The 18,186-nt window shown below is 42.0% G+C and overlaps 3 protein-coding genes across 4 annotated transcripts in view; 1 reads left to right on the plus strand and 2 right to left on the minus strand.

Annotated features, from left to right (window-relative positions):
- The window catches only part of slx4ip (SLX4 interacting protein), a 31,678-nt gene extending 20,632 nt beyond the window's left edge, over window positions 1-11,046 (minus strand). The window contains exons 1-4 of the mRNA XM_068717939.1: window positions 10,979-11,046; window positions 10,778-10,832; window positions 3,831-3,920; window positions 3,358-3,484 (exon numbers count right to left, since the gene is read on the minus strand). Of these exons, the coding sequence (XP_068574040.1) occupies window positions 3,358-3,484; window positions 3,831-3,920; window positions 10,778-10,804 (244 nt within the window). The 5' untranslated portion in view covers window positions 10,805-10,832; window positions 10,979-11,046. The remainder of the gene's footprint in view (window positions 1-3,357; window positions 3,485-3,830; window positions 3,921-10,777; window positions 10,833-10,978) is intronic.
- A 564-nt stretch (window positions 11,047-11,610) lies between these two features.
- mkks (MKKS centrosomal shuttling protein) lies at window positions 11,611-15,762 on the plus strand. The gene is made up of 4 exons (XM_068724940.1): window positions 11,611-12,755; window positions 13,114-13,295; window positions 13,588-13,698; window positions 14,350-15,762. The coding sequence occupies exons 1-4, from the start codon at window positions 11,771-11,773 to the stop codon at window positions 14,776-14,778; spliced, it is 1,707 nt and encodes a 568-aa protein (XP_068581041.1). The 5' UTR covers window positions 11,611-11,770; the 3' UTR covers window positions 14,779-15,762.
- Window positions 15,763-15,783: 21 nt separating this feature from the next.
- srd5a2b (steroid-5-alpha-reductase, alpha polypeptide 2b) lies at window positions 15,784-18,160 on the minus strand. 2 transcript variants are annotated; one of them, XM_068724944.1, is made up of 5 exons: window positions 17,695-18,160; window positions 16,674-16,810; window positions 16,423-16,524; window positions 16,191-16,341; window positions 15,784-16,082 (listed from the first exon to the last, which is right to left on the minus strand). In XM_068724944.1, the coding sequence occupies exons 1-5, from the start codon at window positions 17,967-17,969 to the stop codon at window positions 16,016-16,018; spliced, it is 732 nt and encodes a 243-aa protein (XP_068581045.1). In that variant the 5' UTR covers window positions 17,970-18,160; the 3' UTR covers window positions 15,784-16,015. The 2 variants fall into 2 exon arrangements, with proteins under 2 accessions (XP_068581045.1, XP_068581044.1); XM_068724943.1 differs by having other exon boundaries at window positions 16,674-16,837.
- Window positions 18,161-18,186: the final 26 nt, after the last annotated feature.

Genomic DNA, 18,186 nt, shown 5'->3' on the forward strand with positions numbered 1-18,186 from the left:
CAGGGCTCCTCTAACTCCTCTGACTGGTAGGAGGCCACTTAAACAACAGGCTAAGCTACACCCGAGCTCTACCTCACATGGAGACATCAATGTGGCTGTATCGATTCAAATAGTAGATGTAAGACATCTGGTAATGTGCTTTGGCAATTTGAAAAGGCGTGCTAACTAAACCCGTGTAAAATGGGCCTTCTCAGTTTACACTCTGCACATACACACAAATATATACCATTATGGAGTACAAAATCAATATCCCCTTGAGGTAAAACAATACTAGACCGAGAGCAAATAAAAAGAGAGCACACAATCACCAGTTTCAGTATCTAATTTAATGCAAAAAGTAGAAGTATATCAGTGAGACAATCGCTTGTACATCATGTCGTGTCTATGAGGGCCATGTCTGATGTGAAAAGGTTTTCTTCCTAGGCTTGTTTCCTGCAGAGCAATGGCATCTTCATGAGGACAAGTGTGACACTCATGCTGTCTTAGAGCAGAACCACCAGCATCTTTACTCGAATATCGTATCAGATAACAAAAAAATGTATTGCTCAAAGCATAGAGAAAACCTATTATCCACTGATTTTCAATCTGTAATTACTCTGAGAAATGTGGGTGTGTTCAACACGGTCTCCCATCAAGAATGCAGCCCTCTCCCAAACTCTCCTTCCCTGTGCTTCTAAAGTCTAGCATGTCCATTCTGCTTGTCCAGAGCCAAAATGTTTGGTGGGAAAAGTTCCCTATGTTCATCTCTCCAAAAACATAAATAAATCACATCACTATGAGCTAATCATGAAGTCTCATGTAGCCTGGGTAAAAAAAAAAGAAAAAGAGGGGGGCTGGGGGTTGACAGTTGGAAATTGGCCACTGCAGCAGAGATACAAAGAAAAGGCTTGGATTTATGTTGGCAGAAGACATGGTGTAAGCCTCTCTGTGACATGTTCACTGGGTGCTATACACACACATATGCACCCAACACAGCATACATACATAAATACAATAACCCATAGGGATAACTCGGATACAAACACTTGCACTGAAGGGCCTTGGAATGCTAAAAGCTGTTGATGGCTCATTGGAAGTGCCAACAGCTGAGGCGGTTACGCTGTTCTTACTGCTGTCTGTTGGCGGAAGCCCCTGTGATTTCACACTGGCACCAGCTCAAACACCGCCTCATACAAGACCCACAATTCCCCCTCTAATACCATCCCACACATAGCACCACACTCCATCCGCCTATTCTTGGCCCAGACATCAGTACCACTCCGCCTGACACCTTTCTCTCAAGTGCAGCAACAACATGAATGAGCACGTGTTTCAGCACATACACAAGTCTCGGTCCAGGATATCCACCTTAAATCTGCTCTCAAATAACGTAATGCTGCACAGACACACATAGATGCAAATAGGTCCACTGCTGAAACAGATACACGCAGAAAACCAGCTTCCACTCCCTGCTTTGGACGGTCTGAAAGTCCTGTGAGGATTAGCATGTTAGCGTTTGACCTGCTTGCTGAATAGACGACCCCAATACTTAATACCTACCCTGAGGTTTGCTGGGCTCCCCTCCATAAGCCTATAGTCCGTCCTTCCCTTTTTATGGCTCCTGCCTGCCTGCTTACTTCTCACAGTCACAGTCTCCACCTTTACTGCTCTGCCGCCTCCCTCACATGGGACAATGAAAAGACCAAGAATGTGATTACACTCACTTAAGACCTTTTAATAGGACTAGAGCACATGAACTGTGTGGGCCTGTTTGAGGCACCATACCTTTTCATGTTCTGAGTGTGGAAAATTCTCCAGTATGGTATGGAGTCATGTTCCACTGGTTACTTTCTTTTTGGCAAAGCTGCAAGGAGCTTAATCATTTTTACATGCATATTTCCCTGCTGAAATTCTGATAGTCCCCTTGTTCCCCCAGTGGAGTGAATGTGTGGGTGTAAGTGTGTGTGTGTGTGTGTGTGTGTGTGTGTGTGTGTGTGTGTGTGTGTGTGTGTGTGTGTGTGTGTGTGTGTGTGTGTGTAGCCTCAGTCTATGATCTCCATCATTAGACATGTCTGTCTCTCTTCAGTCTGTCATGGGGAATATGAGACAGGCTTTTCAGTAACCGTACACTGTCAGCCTGTTCACACCTAGCCCAGGGGGTAGGATATATCTCTCCAACACACTCTGGCAACTTTTGATTCTCACTGCTTCTGACGTGTATCAGCACCTGTGTGCAATGCGCACACACGTGCATGCAACCGGTTTGCCCGTTTATGATGACTATAATTTTGGCAAGAAAATGTCAACGGTTTAATAACATGTACACAAACATCTGTGTATGAAAACAAATGCACACGTGTATGCACAGTTTTAGCGGACGAGAGGAGTAAAGTGGAAGGGAGTAGCGTGAGAGGCAGAGCTGCAGCCACAGGAGAAACTTTATGGAACCAACTGCCCTGTAATCCCACTCTCAGTTAGGCCTGCCCTGCTGAGTGAGCCCAGTTTAACTGCCCTTAACTGCTACCTGTGACAAACCTGTCTGCCTTACAACACGCAGCTGAGGTTCCTCTGAAACTAGACTTTCAGTGCTTCAAAGGAATGTGTGTGTGTGTGGCTGAGGGAATACTTGCATTGGATAAATAGGGATGAATTGAATTGGCTTATTCACAGTGGAGCATAATTTATTGCTTTTTCCTCTCTGTGTAATTGGTTGTATGTGTGTCAGGGCAACTGTTTTTTGGTGTCATCCAGTTACAGATAAACACAGGTGTGCCAACACCACATTAAGGTTCACAAACATTAGCCATTTACGTGGACTTATATTTTGTGCCAAGTTAAACAGTGCAACACAATATGAAAACTCCTATCAGCTCTTGCCTCCAAGTCACACCCTGGGCGTAGAGAGCTGCCACCATGTCCCAACTAGTTATGTTGTCTTTCCTCCCACACTCTCCTTAAAATGGTAGCTATGAAACACTTTTTTTTAGTACTGTTTTGTAACTCCATTCCCATCCTCCTCCGACCTCAGTGAACAATTTCCAGGCACACAGGCATATCTCTGCACTGAGGTCCAAGTGAATTAAAACGAGTTTTGAGTTCATCGCCAAAGTAAACAACTTTACTTATTTAAGAGTTGATGATAGAAACACCTAAGGCATGGAAAGGGAAGACAAAGATGACTACATTCCAAAGGAATGAGCAACAGTGAGTTCAAAACATAATGAATATAACTTGGACCAATAACAATTAAACTAATGCTCAAGGTAAACACATAAAAAAGCAATGTCAAATACAGTAACTGGTCGTAAAGCAATAAACTACTATTAAGACTATTTGGCTCTAGGGCGGTGTAATGAGGGTCACAAGATGGTGTGTTACCTTTCACAAAAAAGGCTGAAGCAGGTGCCAGCTCCTTCTTCTGTTTGGGCTGTCTTCTATTGTGGAGGGACTCTGTGTACTGCTTAACCCTCTGGTCCACAGCATCTCGAACCAGGGCTGTAACCTCCTAAAGACAGCGTGCAGATATTTCAGCACAGCAAATTGTTGTTGGACTGCTGAGACAACTCAAGTTGTTTTTGGACTTTCCAACTAAAGATTAATGATGAACACAGGCAGACAACAGGACAGTAGAAGTCTAGAGTGAAAGGTCAGTAAGGCAACACAAGTGGTCAGTTGGAGAGATTAGAACAGTTTTGCAACAATGAAAACCCCCAAGAAGAACAGGCCGAAGGCTCAAAGTCATTTTGGATTCCACGCTGCTGCTGACTTTTGATAAGGCCCCCAGCTGAACAAAAGCCACATATTCACTAACGCACTTATTCACATGCACGCCCTTCTCCCTGTGTCTGTACCTGAATGTGGTCCGCAGTAAACCAGCCGGCTTCCTCTTGGCCGCCCAGGGGCAGAACGTGGAGATCCACCAGCACAGCAAAGTTCCCACACTGTAACACAAAGAAGAAGGACAGCCACAGATTGCTGAGGGGCATTGAGCTCACAGACAACAAAGGAAATCAGAGTGTGGGTGATTGACAGCAAGACAAACCACAACGACCCCCCGTGTCCTCAAACATCACCCCAGGCCTCTCACAGCAGTCCCCTCCCTCCTGTTTCTCTGTCTAGCTATCTCTTTACCAATCTCTGTACAAAAAAGAGTATGGCCCTCTCTGTCTCCTCATATTTCCCCGCTCTCAGCGTAAAAAAGTATGTTCTTTTTTATAAGCTTACGGTCACTGCCTCAGGTCACAACAGGCTGCACACAAAAAAGTCTGAAGATGTTCTACATAAATTAGGATTATCTTCTTTGTATCAGAGTGGTGGTAAAACTCCTCAGATCTACCATAAAGCACTCTGCAATGTTTCTGCACTTCTGCACTACAACTTTTGAGTGCTGTAGAAAGCTGAGTAGAGGGCTGCAGAGTGGATTCCTGAAGCGCTACGTCATTGTGTCAATGACAATCAGCTACAAGGGACAGGGAGGCCAGAAATGCCGCGGCTGGTTAAGTTGCTGTTACATCTTTCTCATGCTAGCCTGATTATAGTTTACACATGAGCGCAAAAGCTGCCCGCTGCAGAGAGCAAATGGATGTGGGTCTCGTGTGAACTTCGCCTCTCCCTGGACAAGGGAAGTAATGGATGGACTGAGACCACCCACAACATGACACAGAGGAGCAACAAGTACTGCCCTAAAACCCACAGTGATAATGCCGCAAAAAGCATTGAACTGAGTGGGGTAGCAAAAACAAAGTCATATAAAGACAAAACCAGAACCAGATTCCGGGCTCACCGCGTAGAACTGGAAAGGAGTGTGTACAAATAGAAGAAGTTATTCATTTAGTAACAGGGAATACTAAAAGCTTTGTTTTGGGCCAGGTTCGTCCCCTGGGTCGAAGCATTGCAGACAGAATGACTAAACTCTACAATCCAGACTTGAGGGATGTTCCTACGGCTCGTTCTCAGGATGACGCGAGAGAAAGAATCCACAGGGTGTGTAAGGGAAGGCCTCCGCTACTTGGGTCCTAATTCTAGACACAAGCCTACACTTCCAAACTCTCTCCAGTTGTCTCCTCCTCTTGTTTAAAAAGAGTTTTATTCATTGTTATAAAACTGTAGTTGGGCTGGGAACCTTTCATCAAGTGACGTTAAAAGGCTAAATACTGGCTCTGAGCAGATCAAGCTGACAAATGTTTTTCTTCTTCTTTTTTTCCCATGAGAGCATTTTCCTTTGTCATTGTCTTTCTGCAATAATAATTGAAGTGAAGCTGTGTTCTTACTTGTACTTGCAGGTCAACTAAAGGAGAGGGCGCCCCCATATGACTGATCAGTGAATGTTTCGGTAAATTTCAGTCATAGCTGGCACTGTTCTTCTGCGGGATATGTCAAGTCCAAAAGCCCTAATGTGTGCCATCATGTACTTAAGTAAGTCTCTGCATCAGACTTTACCAAGACTAATGGGAAATGAATGTCATTCTAAGTCTCTTATAGGCAATGCATTAAGCTGTGATCTTCTGTTTTATCAAACCACATCTTGCAATATTCTACAACAAAACAGACTACAGAAGTCCAAACATCAAGATGTGATAAGCACAAACTAAGAAACTTAGCAAATTATAAACAATAATTGTTACAAGAAAACATGCTTTCACAAAGACAACAATATGCCATGGACTAGAACAGAGCCCTCCTTTATGTGCAAGCTCCTCATGTATAAAATGTATGCATGTTGCCTGTCAGAATCAGCTCGTCCCTACAGATCAGTATTCTCTCCATCCTGTGCCCTTTGTCTCACAGCGGTCCACGGATGACTGGTGGCCTCAGCTGACTGCCTCCAACAATTACCAGTGTGTGGGAAAGCCTAGCAACAGAGGGTCAGACCTTGTCAATCACAACACAGGGACCGACTGATGGATGAGCCCCGCGGTGGTTTCTTGGGGTTAGACACACACCGGAATGGTTTTGGTATCTTGACTTTATTCTCAGATTTTTGAGACCTCAGAATAGCTTACGGATGAATATAGCAACGCTGCTACTGTACATGAGTTACCAGTTCATCGGGTATAAATTTAAATTTATAAAGTTATAATATTGACAAAGTGTCAGAGAAATGTAAATTTACCTCCATGGAAATGTTGTGTGCATAGTTGATGGTGTTGTGGCATCGGAATGCTTTATAATGAGGTGTTTCTGATATTCTATCCCCTGGGACGGCACTTGTGTAAATCCTGATAAGGACCACAAGATCAGTCTTCCAGGGTACATGGCTCCAAATTACACAAGCTAATGCAAGCTCAAAAGAGCGACACACAGGGTTAATTTGATCAATATCCTGGAATGAAGGGAGCAGTGTAGGAAGTGCAGCCCTTATGGAGACGCAGGAGGGTGAATCCTCTAAAGTGGTTTCAGAGCTTCTGATTGAGTCTGTGTTTTGGGCTGAAAGCCAGACATCTAGCAAGCCTTAGACTAACTTCCTTTTATCACATTAGAGCAGCAGACAAACTGGGAACTGGACATTAATTATAAACATTGGTCTGCCTCTTACACAAAAACAGCATGTGATTCCCTGGGCTTCTAGAGAAATAAGGGGATTTTGTTAGGAAAGCTAATCCAATTACACTAATAAGAAAAAAATTAATTTGCTCAGCAAAACTGTGGATTTGGTGGAGGGCCAAATTTCCAAGGCTGTGCTGTTTATGTGCAGCCATCCGAGCGTCTATAAAGGACGTTTGTGTTGACTGTGGCAGATAAGACACAAAAGCAGTAGAATCTAATTTTACACAAAAGGCTCCGACTACAATCACATCATGTGGTCCAAATTTGTCAACTCCCAACACAAAGAGTGACCGGTGGATCTCTAGTCTGAACTCTGCCATGAACTCTGACCCCGGTGACTCTTTAGTGAGATCTCTGTAAGCAGCCTAACACTTTAGAGAGGCTGCAGTACAGATCACAAGAACCGCGTCTTCCTTGGGCAAAGCAAATTGAAAGTGCTGGGGAAAAAAATCCAATATGCTCCATGAAAGAGTGAAAACAAAAAAATAAAAAATGCAACATTAACAACTTCAGTCTCTCAGCAAATACCACCACGTGCCTTTCTCTATAACACAATCTCTATAGTACCATCAGCAGGACACTGACGGATTTCATTAACTTCATATATTCATTTATCAAATTCATGAGCTCTCCTACTTTGTGTTCTTTGCTTTGACGCATTTAAGGCAATACTCTGCGCAACTGTCGCTGTTGTTGTAAAGAAAGGTTTGATAAAGGGCCGAATTCTAGAGGAAGTTACTCCTTTCATACATGCTAAAGTGGGCCAGCACTGCTTTGTTCTCTGTCTTGCACGGGTCTTTTAGAGTTATGAACAGAGCCTGAAGGCTGAATGAGAGGCGGCAAGGAGCGCTACTTAATACCAAATCCTTTATTGTGCCATCTTTTGTATGCTGTCACACAGGGAATGAAAAGGACCGAGTCTTCCTGCAAGCTTAGCTCAACTTCGCTATCCTAATTCTCCCCACTGCCAATCTGATAACCAAGACCTGTTGGAGAAAAAAGGGTTAACAAAGACAAAAACATGAGAAACATTTGAGACCGAAGCTGCTCACAGTCCACAGCACAACATGAGAAAATTCCTTCATATTTTCTGTCTGTAAATAAACAAACCCTGACTCAAACCCACCGACAGCTACTTTCCCTTTCTGGTCTATATCACTCTCAGTTCCCAAAACACTCCACCTTCCCTTATCTCTCCCCCAGACCCTGCTCTCCATCCTCCCGCCTGTGCTGCTCCAAGTTGGGCACGGGGCCCAAACTCTTTGAGCAGCTTCACCCACCTCCCCACCTTGCTGCCCTTTGCCATTGCTATCGCGCCGTATAAGAACCAGACCTTCTCGGACTGCACTTAGCTCAGAGGCTAACACTAACCAGCCGCAGATGTTTACATTGGGAAAGAAGGGGCAGCAGATGCGGTCTCACTCTATAAAACTTGCATCTCTCCTACTCTCCCTTTGTCTCTCTCTTTTCCTGACTTTCTCTCTTTCTGCAAGTCTGCAAAGAACCCAGGGGAGCTCTTTAGATCTGTCGGTGTGACAATCTTGCTCTCAGGCTTTATTCGCCCTCATTCCCAAGCTCTCACTGTACTGTGAGTCACCTGGGTTTCCCCTTTAAAAAAAGAAAAGAAAAGAAAAGAAAGTTCTCTTTTCCAATTTTTCTAACAGCAAGATACTGAGCGGTGGAGCTTGAGAGTTGATTATTATTGTAGCAAATGTAAATTACAGATAGTTTGCAGAAGTGTTTTGTGTGCAAAGCTCCCTTCAATCAGGTGGATGTTAGCACACCTGAGTTATTTCTATTTGATGATAAAAAAGAGACACAACCCTGGAGTGGAATTCCAGCAGCAAGAACAGACAGGAATATCTCCAAGTAACACTCAGTAAACAAAACTCTAAATTGTTAGAGAGACAAATGTGTTTGGCCACATTAGGACATGCACATTTTGTACAGCAATGTAGGGCAGTGCTGAGATGAATGGTAGCTGTTATTTATTTTTTTTATTCTTGTCACTTTCATTTCCACAAGTTGGAAAGTGTCAAAATGTTTCCAATCAGACTGCAATGATTTTGCACAGAGGCAAGATGTGTGGTCCGATATGAGCTCATCTGCAAAGCGACAACAACACTAAACAGCACATAAACCTCTGACATTAAACTGCTCTGTGATACCTCAATCTATTCATTGTTAAAAAACACTTTGTTCTCCATCTCAGCATACTACAGTAGATGGTTAGAAAGTCAGCAGTGCATATTGCTAATAGAAGGCAGATTGCAGGGCTCTGCAGCGGTAATGTCCTGGCAGACAGCAACCGCTTCAGTGGATCAGTGTTTTAGCCTGCAGGCCCGTTTTTGGGGAGGTCTGAGAAGTGGCGGGTCACTATATAGTCTTAAGCCTATTTAAGAAGGAGCATACCAGCTCCTCCTGCAGTTTCACAGACCAGGGAGGGAGCTGCTTTGAAAACATTTTAGGAGAAAGAAACATAACAAAAACGCCGCTGTACAGCCTACTAAACATGTTTTGGTGAATCCAAGAACTTGACTCATAATTGCAAAAATGATCCTTGCTCTATGCAAACTGTTAAACTGAGTTTGCAACATGCCTTTGTGAAAACAATGTCTCTGTGCAGATGTTTGTTCTTTAAAATTCTTGGAAGTTAATTTGATTATTAAAAAACACGGAAGCAGTGGTGTTTGTTTTGCGAAAGAGGAGCCCAGGGAAGTGCCTTGAATGCTATTGTTTAGACTAATCCCTTCTAACATACTTGTTTGTGGTTAGTTGGTTAAGCATGTTAGAGGCTGTGTCTATTTTTCTCAGGCAGAGTAACACAACAGTATCATTATGTGCCCAGTGGGAAGGAACCCTCCGTGAACCTCCAGGGTTTTACTCTCCCACAACCAGCTGGGGGGGCGGTGGGGTAGCCTGAATGCAGGCATGCATATGAAACAAATAAAGGGAGTGAATGCAATATCTGGTCAACTAGGCACACATGGCATTATGGAGGATGTGAGAGATCAGTGCAAATGTCTGCAGCCCTCATCCAAAACTCTCAATAAATGAAACGTCAACAAAAGAGAGACCAGCGGCTTTTCCTGCACTTAACAAAAACATCTGATGTGCATTATTCCTGACAGAGCATCAGACTGAGGATGAACGGCTTGGCTTTTTAATAGAATGAGTTTCCCCTGCTCTGTATGGCTGTGTCCATTAACAAAAGTCTCTCAGGGAAGCAGTCAGTTGAGATTTGCAAAAGGTGACCAGAAACTCTGAATAACGTGTTCTAAAGGATGGATGACGACGTCAAAATGTGGAGGCAAGACACTTGAAACATGTATCTGTACTTCCCTCTAGTGGCCAAAGAATTACTGAGAAGGACAAAACAATGAACATAGAGGGCAATGCAGCATAATATTCAGCATATATTCCTGTGTTGCATTTTTTTTTCAGCTGGTTTAACACCAGTTGCTGTAAGTAGTATCTGTAGCAGTTGTTAGTAAGAATAATAATACAAAATGTTGTTCATTATGAATGCTGGCAATACCAACTAAAAAGCTTTAATCAAATGCAGATTCATCCTATTTTGTAGGCTTAGAAGTATCTTGTGATCATTTTATGTGGGAAAACATTTTGTTTTAAGTGAGGCTTTGTGATCACTGAAAAGCACCCAACCCTTCTTTGCTTATAGATGTTCACAAGATACCTAAGAATATGACTAAAGTTTTTGATTATGATTTTGATAATAACCTTTGATTTTGGTCATCAGTTTTTGGGGATTTGATCATCTTCCTTTGTTAATGCGTTTGAGCCAAACTGGAGGCACAAAATTGCAATAAATAGGTCATAAACTCTTAACTTAATATCAGTATTTACGATAATGCGTGGGTGCATCAGCGCTGAATAAAATTGACTGAGGAAGGTCCTGAGGAAATAAAATTAAAACATTTTTTAAGTTTTTAGAAGTTGCCAAAAACACTTCAGAAAAATACATTAAATGTAAATGTTGAGTTAAACAATAACTTCTTGAAAATTTGCTTTTTAATGCATTTTTCTCTATGTATGTTCAATCTCAGCTTTATTCAAAAAGGCACACAAAACTAATGTAAAGCCTGACGTTTTAATAGCTGTTGCACATAAATAGTGAACATTTGAATATTACACAATGCTGTTTAATATAGCACTGTAACATACATTATATTACTTTAATTCAACACTGCACTAAAAGAGTCTGTATGCTGTATATTCAATTTTCTCTTACCTTAATGGCAAATTTGAGAGGAGCCATTGAAGTGAACACAGCAGTCAGCTTACACCTGAAAACAAGTTTATAATCATAGATTACACTACACGTGGTAGCCTAGAAATAACACAACATATAATACAGATTAGTTTATTATCTTTGTAAGAGATTAACACGACACTTAGTAGTCTATGGTACTCCACATTGAACCGACCTTACCGTGCTATTCATCACTTTCAGAGATACATTGGTAGGTTTGGTAATAGCAAATGACACGTGGATGACACTACAAATGTGTAATAAACAAATGTGTGGCATACAACGGCATCACAACAGACTTCCTACACATACCGCCAGAAGTTTTGAATCGGTTAGCAGTTGAGGCGACGGGAGATGACGTCACATTTGGTTTTGTAGTCCAACAACTGCAAAATCCAGTATGATGTCACAGCTTTTTTAAGATGGTGAAACAGTTTGGGAAACTGTAGCAAAGATGACTGTCAATCTCTGCGTAGTGGAGTAATAGATTTAAGTAGAATATCTCTCGTGAGAACAGCCATCTTTAAGATTGGCGAGAGAATGCGACTGTTTGTCTAAAAGGACCCCGCTAGAGTGCGACGCTGTTTGTGCTACCAAGGAAACGAGGCTCGCAGTGAAAGAGCCTGTGTTGAGCTCTAAAAAATATGTTGTTTAATTGTATCTATATATTATTTTTGATCATACAATAGCCAAGATAATAGGAAATTGATATTATTTGATGTGTTTTGGTAGAAGATATAAATGGTGCATTCCACATTTGTTTCATTTTTGTCAGGCAATGCAAAAAGCCTTCTTATCAGAGTCGAGGCTCGTGGCAGGCAAAGGTGATTACCATGGAGGATGATTAAGTGTCATTTCCTATCAAATTTCGCTAAATAGCTGCCGCTCAATAAGTAAACGCTAACGTTATGACACGCAACCTTTTGTCGACACTGTCTTGTGAAACTGCTTTGAGAAGTTTCTGCGTCAGTAATGTCTCGAGTCGTCAAGAAATCTCCGTCTCTTTGCACGGATCTACCATTGGACAACACTGTCATTTGTAACAAGCTTAATTTGCTGAGGCAGCTTCTGAAATCGTGCTTCGGTCCAACAGGTAGACTTAAACAAGTTCACAACAACATCGGAGGACACGTTGTAACCACCTCCACCTCTTCCGTTCTCCTTCCAGCCGTTTCCTCCTCGCAGTCTTTTATCAATCTGATAAAAACCTCCATTCTCAACCACGTTTCTCGCTTCAGTGACTGTGGTTTGTTTGCTGCCATTCTCTGTTTATCTCTTATTGAGCAAGCGAAACAGTTGGGTCTCCGTGGCAGTGTGGCTATCGGAGTGAACAAGCACTTGCTGGGATTGTGCACCAGTTACCTGCAACGAGAAGACTGTGGTTGTAAAGTGAAGCTCGACTTCTGCAGCAGTCAGAACTTGATCACATTAGCTTTCAGTATTATCTCCAGCAAACCAGCATGTGTGCTAACAGAGTCGGAGGCGCTTCACATCAGCAAACTAGCTGTACAGGCTTTTTTGCTGACTGTTCCCTGTAACAGCCCAGGTGAAGTCAGTCTTGGCCAAACAGTGACCGTCTCTGTTGAAGGCCACCCTGTGCTAAACTCTGCAGTGTTTCCAGGTTTACTGGTGGACACGCCTGACGTCTTATGCGTCGACAAGTCAGAGAACCAGCATTCAAATCCACTGCGCTTGGTGTTGTTCAGTGCTTCTCTTGCTGGAGACCTTTCTGAACTGGGAGATGGGATAATTGACGTGCACCCGGGTGTAGACACAGACTTGCAGATACTGGATCAGCTCCTGGAGCTCGTGAAACAGGTGGTCAAAGATGAGGTGAAGCTCTTTGTGTGCCAGAAGGTCATACACCCAGTGGTGCAGCAATACCTGAAGAGTCATGGTGTCGTAGTGATAGAAAGACTGGGAATCACTCTCATGGAGCCACTTACTCAGCTGACAGGTAGGCCTCTAAATCTGCTAAGTCCATTGTTAACTATTAATATCATATAAACAAGCTCTTAAGAGACATCCCAACGTTTTCAAAGATGTCAAATAGTTTGAATATTTCACTCAATATGTGTGAGACCCGCAAAAGCTTCATTTAAGCACTGTAACAAGTAGATGCAGAATTTATATGTATGTATGATTTAGATTTGACAACTGTGAAGCTACTTAAATGCTACTAAATGCTTTACAATTTCTGCATTCTTTCACATGTGAAAATGTAAATACGAATATTGTGTTGTCTAGGTATATCTTGTGCTGTTACTTTACACTGTGTGAGGTCATCCTAAATTTCTGTCCGCTTTAACCAATAGGTGCTCAACCTGTGGCCACATTGCACACCACAATCCCAGCCAAGGCCTACGGGAAGGTGAAGGATCTCAGTATTCTGCAGTTTGGATCCAAGACAATGCTGCATTTACAACCTCTTGGGGAGTCGTCAATCTGCACGATGATCCTCTGCCACAGGAACGAGACTATGTTAAGTGAGCTGAAGGTAAGATACAGTGAGGAGTGTTAGAGAAAGAAAGAGAGACTATTTTGGTCACCCATGCACAAGAAGCAGACATTTTTCACCAATACGGACAGGTGAGAAATTAAATTATTCTGCAGCACCTTTTGTTAAAAGCATCCATCAACTGGCATCAGTGTTTTTGTTTATTTAAACGTATTTAAAAATGCATAATCGGTGCTTTCACACACAGACATCAGCTTGGAATGTCCATTAATGTGAGGCCAATGTGACGGATGAACTGATGTGTTAATTTTTGTTTGTGTGACCGTTAAAGGTGGCGTGCCAGAAGACTGAGCATGTGTTGAGGCTCACTTTGAGAGAACCGTCTGCCTTACTTGGAGGTGGCTGTACAGAGACCCACTTAGCTGCTTACGTCAGACACAAGGTGAGATCCAATATCTATGTGTTTTCAGCAACATTTCTGCTCTTGTTTCAAACTTTCTGCACATTCAAAACATATCCTGCATATTTGTGCTCTCTGACAAGTTGAGACTAAAATTCTTATATTTTGATTAAAATGTAATATGAGAATAAAGTCATAATATGTAAAGAAATAAAACTACCTGCCCCTTCAGCCCATCTGACAGACACATAACCTCATGTGGGACTCTTGGGTCTCTGAGTGAGATTAAGTTTAGGGTAATGGATGTCCGCTGCTCGGAGCGCACTGCAGCTGATGAAATGATCATTGGTTGTAGAACGCAAAGATCAAATAGCAATAAATAAGTGCAGAACAGATCATCAATAGTTTTTAATAACATCTTCTAATATTGAAGATATTTCACAACTACAACAATTTTAGTTTTCATATAATTTTATGTTTAATGCCTTCTTCGGCAGTGTAGTGCCTCACCCGACACATCTTCACCACCACAGTTAGCTGTCTTATTGATTTGCTGTCAGTGTCAAGCGGTTTCACATCATTCAGATGCAGAGAGACGGCGACATATTTACTGAGGTCTGGACCTCGGTGACCTCATGGTTGGCCAGGCCCATGATTACAACATGGCGTCATTTTGGTATATTTTCATCTCAGAGCATGAAGGAAGTCACAGAGACCGTATCGGCCCTCGGGTGCTCACGGACGGAGCACCTTCGTGGCGTGGACGGTTTCTGTCGCTCTCTGGAGTCTGTGGCCGCAGCGCTGGAGCACGACGGCGGGGCTTCTGTGATGGATCTGACTCATGCTCACCACTGGACTCACCCTGCACATGTCACGAAAGAACACACGGAGGATAGCTCGGGCTTCTGTGGCTGTGGACTGATGGAAAGTAGCCCAAATCAGAGGTGGACTTACCTAAACACTAATCACCCACAGTTCTCACCTGCACCTCTGTCTAGAGATACAGCTGTGCAGCCACGTGTGCTTGACTCCTTCACGGCTAAACTCAATGCCTTACAGGTTGCTGTAGAAACTGCTAATCTTGCACTGGATGTGCGATATCTAATTCAAGATATGAACTAGCAGAATAGGCATTTTATCCAGAGTGTAACTCTAGTTTGTGATGATCAAAATGAGGAATGAATGCTGTTTTTCAAAAGTAATATTCCATTTAGACACTAGGTGTTGGCATTGCCTTGTGTAAGAATCAGATTGAATCCTAGTGTGAGTCAGTGGAAATGCCTTGGGGTTTACCTCTTTGTTGATGATGATATATGATGTTTGAGAGAGTATACAAATTTAGTGAATACAAATAATTCAGCTCTTTATCAGATGATCAACGTTTCTCTAAAGAGTGCAGCAGGAATGAGTCCTTAAACCCGAAAATGAGAATCAGATCTAACAGGATGTAACTATTTCTGTGCCTTCCTGTATATTATTTGAAGGCTGCTGGAAACGGTCAGACTCATGTGACACAGATACAGGAAACCGACTCAGACAGTTTATGGCCTAACGTTAGCTTTTTACTTCTGCCAATTGCATTAATGCTTCAAAATTCATAAAAGTGGCGTTCATTTGTGAAGAATGTGTAACTATCATAAACTTGTGTTTGCCACAGATCTTATTTTCTTACTTCTGGGGTTATCCTACAAATATACGTCATCCCTGCTCCACTTTGATACAAACCGGCATGTTTCTGCTGCAATTGTCTTTGGTCAACACTAGGAGGTGCTGCAAGGTTGCCACATATTTTAGCCAACATAGTACCCAAAAAAATATCCACCCTTTTTTACATTACATTATGTTACATCAAAGTATTACCAGTCTAAACCTGCTGATTTGGTAAAATCACAACCAGACAACTATGAAAATACAAAGACCAACCTCCGGCAATTATGTTTCACAAATGTCTCCCCGATCTAACCCTAACCCCCAATCATTCCCAACATTCAGACAAATTGAAATCGGGGCCAAGTTACATTCAGAGTAATGCAATTTTAAGTTTTTTTGCAGTTTGCACATTTTGTATCTGCATAAAAATAAACTTGAATATCTTATCACAAAATATATTCATATGAAAACCAAGTGTCAAGCTTCTTCCGTAGCAGTTTTAATAGAAAGAGTTGAACAATTAATCTGTACATTATGCTTTTGGATAATGACTGCAAGCGAAACCAAAACAGATTTTGTTTTGCCGTAAAATGAGCATAATTTCCGTTTACAAATACAATAGAAACAGGAAACGGACTCTCACACTGTGGTTGTTGCTGGTTCGATTTATTGTCTGCCCTTACAAGATGACAGTCAGGTTCTTTGTCTCTCAGAAGACGAATGGGATCAAAGCCCTTCGTAACTTGGGATAGTCTTTGAATTTCTCTTGGTAAAACCTGTAACAGAGGAGCAGAAGATAACTGTCACTCAGATATAGCACGGTAATGTAGGTCATTTGGCAGACGTGTATGCATGTACTGTCAGTTTATTCATGTTTTAGGCACCTGTGATGGTGATAGGCTCTGGGTCCAATAAAACACAGGCTAAACACAGCGAATGAGAGTGCTGGAAGGGACCAGGTGGCTACAGCATAGCCAAACCACTCCACTATCTCTCCTAAGTAGTTGGCACCAGACACGTATTCAAACAGACCTCCTGTAGGAGAGTGAGAAGAGCGGGTCACTACCGGCACAGAGTGGATCAGAGGTTATTCAGGTGTGTTCTCTTGTTTCTTACCTGTAGGTATCTTGTAAACTACTTCCCCTGGTTTCCTCAGGGTGCGTAGAATATAGTCACTGTGTACGTTGATGGCCATTCCAATGTAAAACAGCAGCAAACCTAGAAAATCAATGTATCTTATTGATTTTTAAAATCTCAATCATTTTAAATGTTAATGTTTGAGGCACATAAAATGAAACATGTTTTTAGGTATTTCATATTTAAAACATGAAATATTTTCGAAAGCAAAGAATAAATATTGCTCCTACCAGTTTTATAGCGATAGTCAGCTGACCATTCATTATCAAGCTGGGCACAGTGCAGCAGATAGTGTCCCTGCAGTAAACCGTTCAGAGAGCAGAATAAGCCTGCTGGCAGCACCACACCCAGTGGGAAAGGTTTTCCTCTGGTCAGTAGTGAATAGACAAATGTCCTATGATTGGTGAAGAAATAGTAGATACAGCAGGTGGAAAGAGGAGGGGGATAATAGTGCATTTTATCCAGAACAGGATAAAATGCACTATTATCCCCCTCTCAACAGACATGAGACTTTGTGTGAATGATTTAGCATGCAAGTGCAGGCAAAAAAAAAAAAGGCGCCATTAAGCCTCATTCTTCATGGTTGCCAATATATTTCTCACCGTGTTTTAGCCTTCAGATTATAGCAGCAGGAAATCTCCTTTTAAAACTCCTTTTTCTGTGTCTCCATTTTAAAAGGTTTTTCTTTCTTGGTTCTAGCTTTCACTTACAAACTGGCTGTATACATACTGTACATCTAGCTATACTATGGCAACACGATGATTAGAGATAATACCACATTTTTGTTTCCTGTCAAGTACAAATGTATAAGTTGCAATCATTATTACTGTACATTGAGATCAGGAGGTTTTAGTTATTAAAAGGTTAAAGTTATTCAGTTTGAATCCAGTTTCACTGGTGAATCAGTGCTATAATAAATCAATATGGAGAGTGAATCTTGTGTAAGAATGCCTTTGATGCTCATACTGTACACAAACAATATAACAAGATAATATACTACATGCATAAGACAATATAAAACTAAATATATTAGTAAATATGAGAAAAACTACAAACCCTAAGCAAAGCAGTGTGACAAGTGAACAACTGTGAAAAAGCTGTCCTGACTGTTACAATCTTGTATAGTTGCTTGTATTTTGAATGACATTAATCACGGCTATATATCTCAAAGCATACATCTTTTTACTCTTCCCTTCACACACGATTTCATACATGAAATGGTTAAAACTAGGCTCCCGTCTTTGCTTTTACCTTTGAAAGTAGTGCAGGCAAAAGGTCCCAAGCAGCAGGTACTTTCCCGTACTGGAGGGTTTGTGCCTGGTGAGCGTTAGAAGCAGGGGGATCAGGAGAGCTGGCATCTCCTGGAGGAACCAAGCCAGTCTGGCTGGGACCGTCCTAGCTGGAGAAGGGAGTCCCATGTGGCGCCCATAGGAGGTCTGTGTCTTCTTGTGAAGGACCAATTGTCCGAGTCCAATCAGGATCATCCCACAGCTGAGATAGGTGACCAAGTCCCCATAGCAGTGCATCTCGCCGTGTTGCTACACTATATTCTACAAAGGATGTCTACATCAGTAGTGTATGCAGTGCTGCACTGCAAACATGTTTTACAACCATACAAGGTTGAACATTGCACATTTCACAACCAAACGAATGTGCCAATAAGTAAGAGGCTACAAACCCCATTCAACTTCGGAGGAATAAACATAAATTTAAGGCAATGATTAAACGATGAAATGCATATAC

This window comes from Cebidichthys violaceus, unplaced genomic scaffold, assembly GCF_023349555.1.
Source record: "Cebidichthys violaceus isolate CVI_PGR_0920_01 unplaced genomic scaffold, fCebVio1.0.p SCAF_10, whole genome shotgun sequence".
NCBI classification, from domain to species: Eukaryota; Metazoa; Chordata; class Actinopteri; order Perciformes; family Stichaeidae; genus Cebidichthys; species Cebidichthys violaceus.

Excerpts from the sequence above, each read along its gene's own strand:
- mkks (XM_068724940.1), top strand. The coding sequence starts at position 11,771 with ATGTCTCGAGTCGTCAAGAAATCTCCGTCTCTTTGCACGGATCTACCA. Across the intron at positions 13,296-13,587 it reads CTATGTTAAGTGAGCTGAAG|GTGGCGTGCCAGAAGACTGA; the intron begins GTAAGATACAGT and ends TGACCGTTAAAG. Across the intron at positions 13,699-14,349 it reads CTGCTTACGTCAGACACAAG|AGCATGAAGGAAGTCACAGA; the intron begins GTGAGATCCAAT and ends TTTTCATCTCAG.
- srd5a2b (XM_068724943.1), bottom strand. The coding sequence starts at position 17,969 with ATGCACTGCTATGGGGACTTGGTCACCTATCTCAGCTGTGGGATGATC. Across the intron at positions 16,525-16,673 it reads TGACTATCGCTATAAAACTG|GTTTGCTGCTGTTTTACATT; the intron begins GTAGGAGCAATA and ends TTGATTTTCTAG. Across the intron at positions 16,342-16,422 it reads AGTTTACAAGATACCTACAG|GAGGTCTGTTTGAATACGTG; the intron begins GTAAGAAACAAG and ends ACTCTCCTACAG.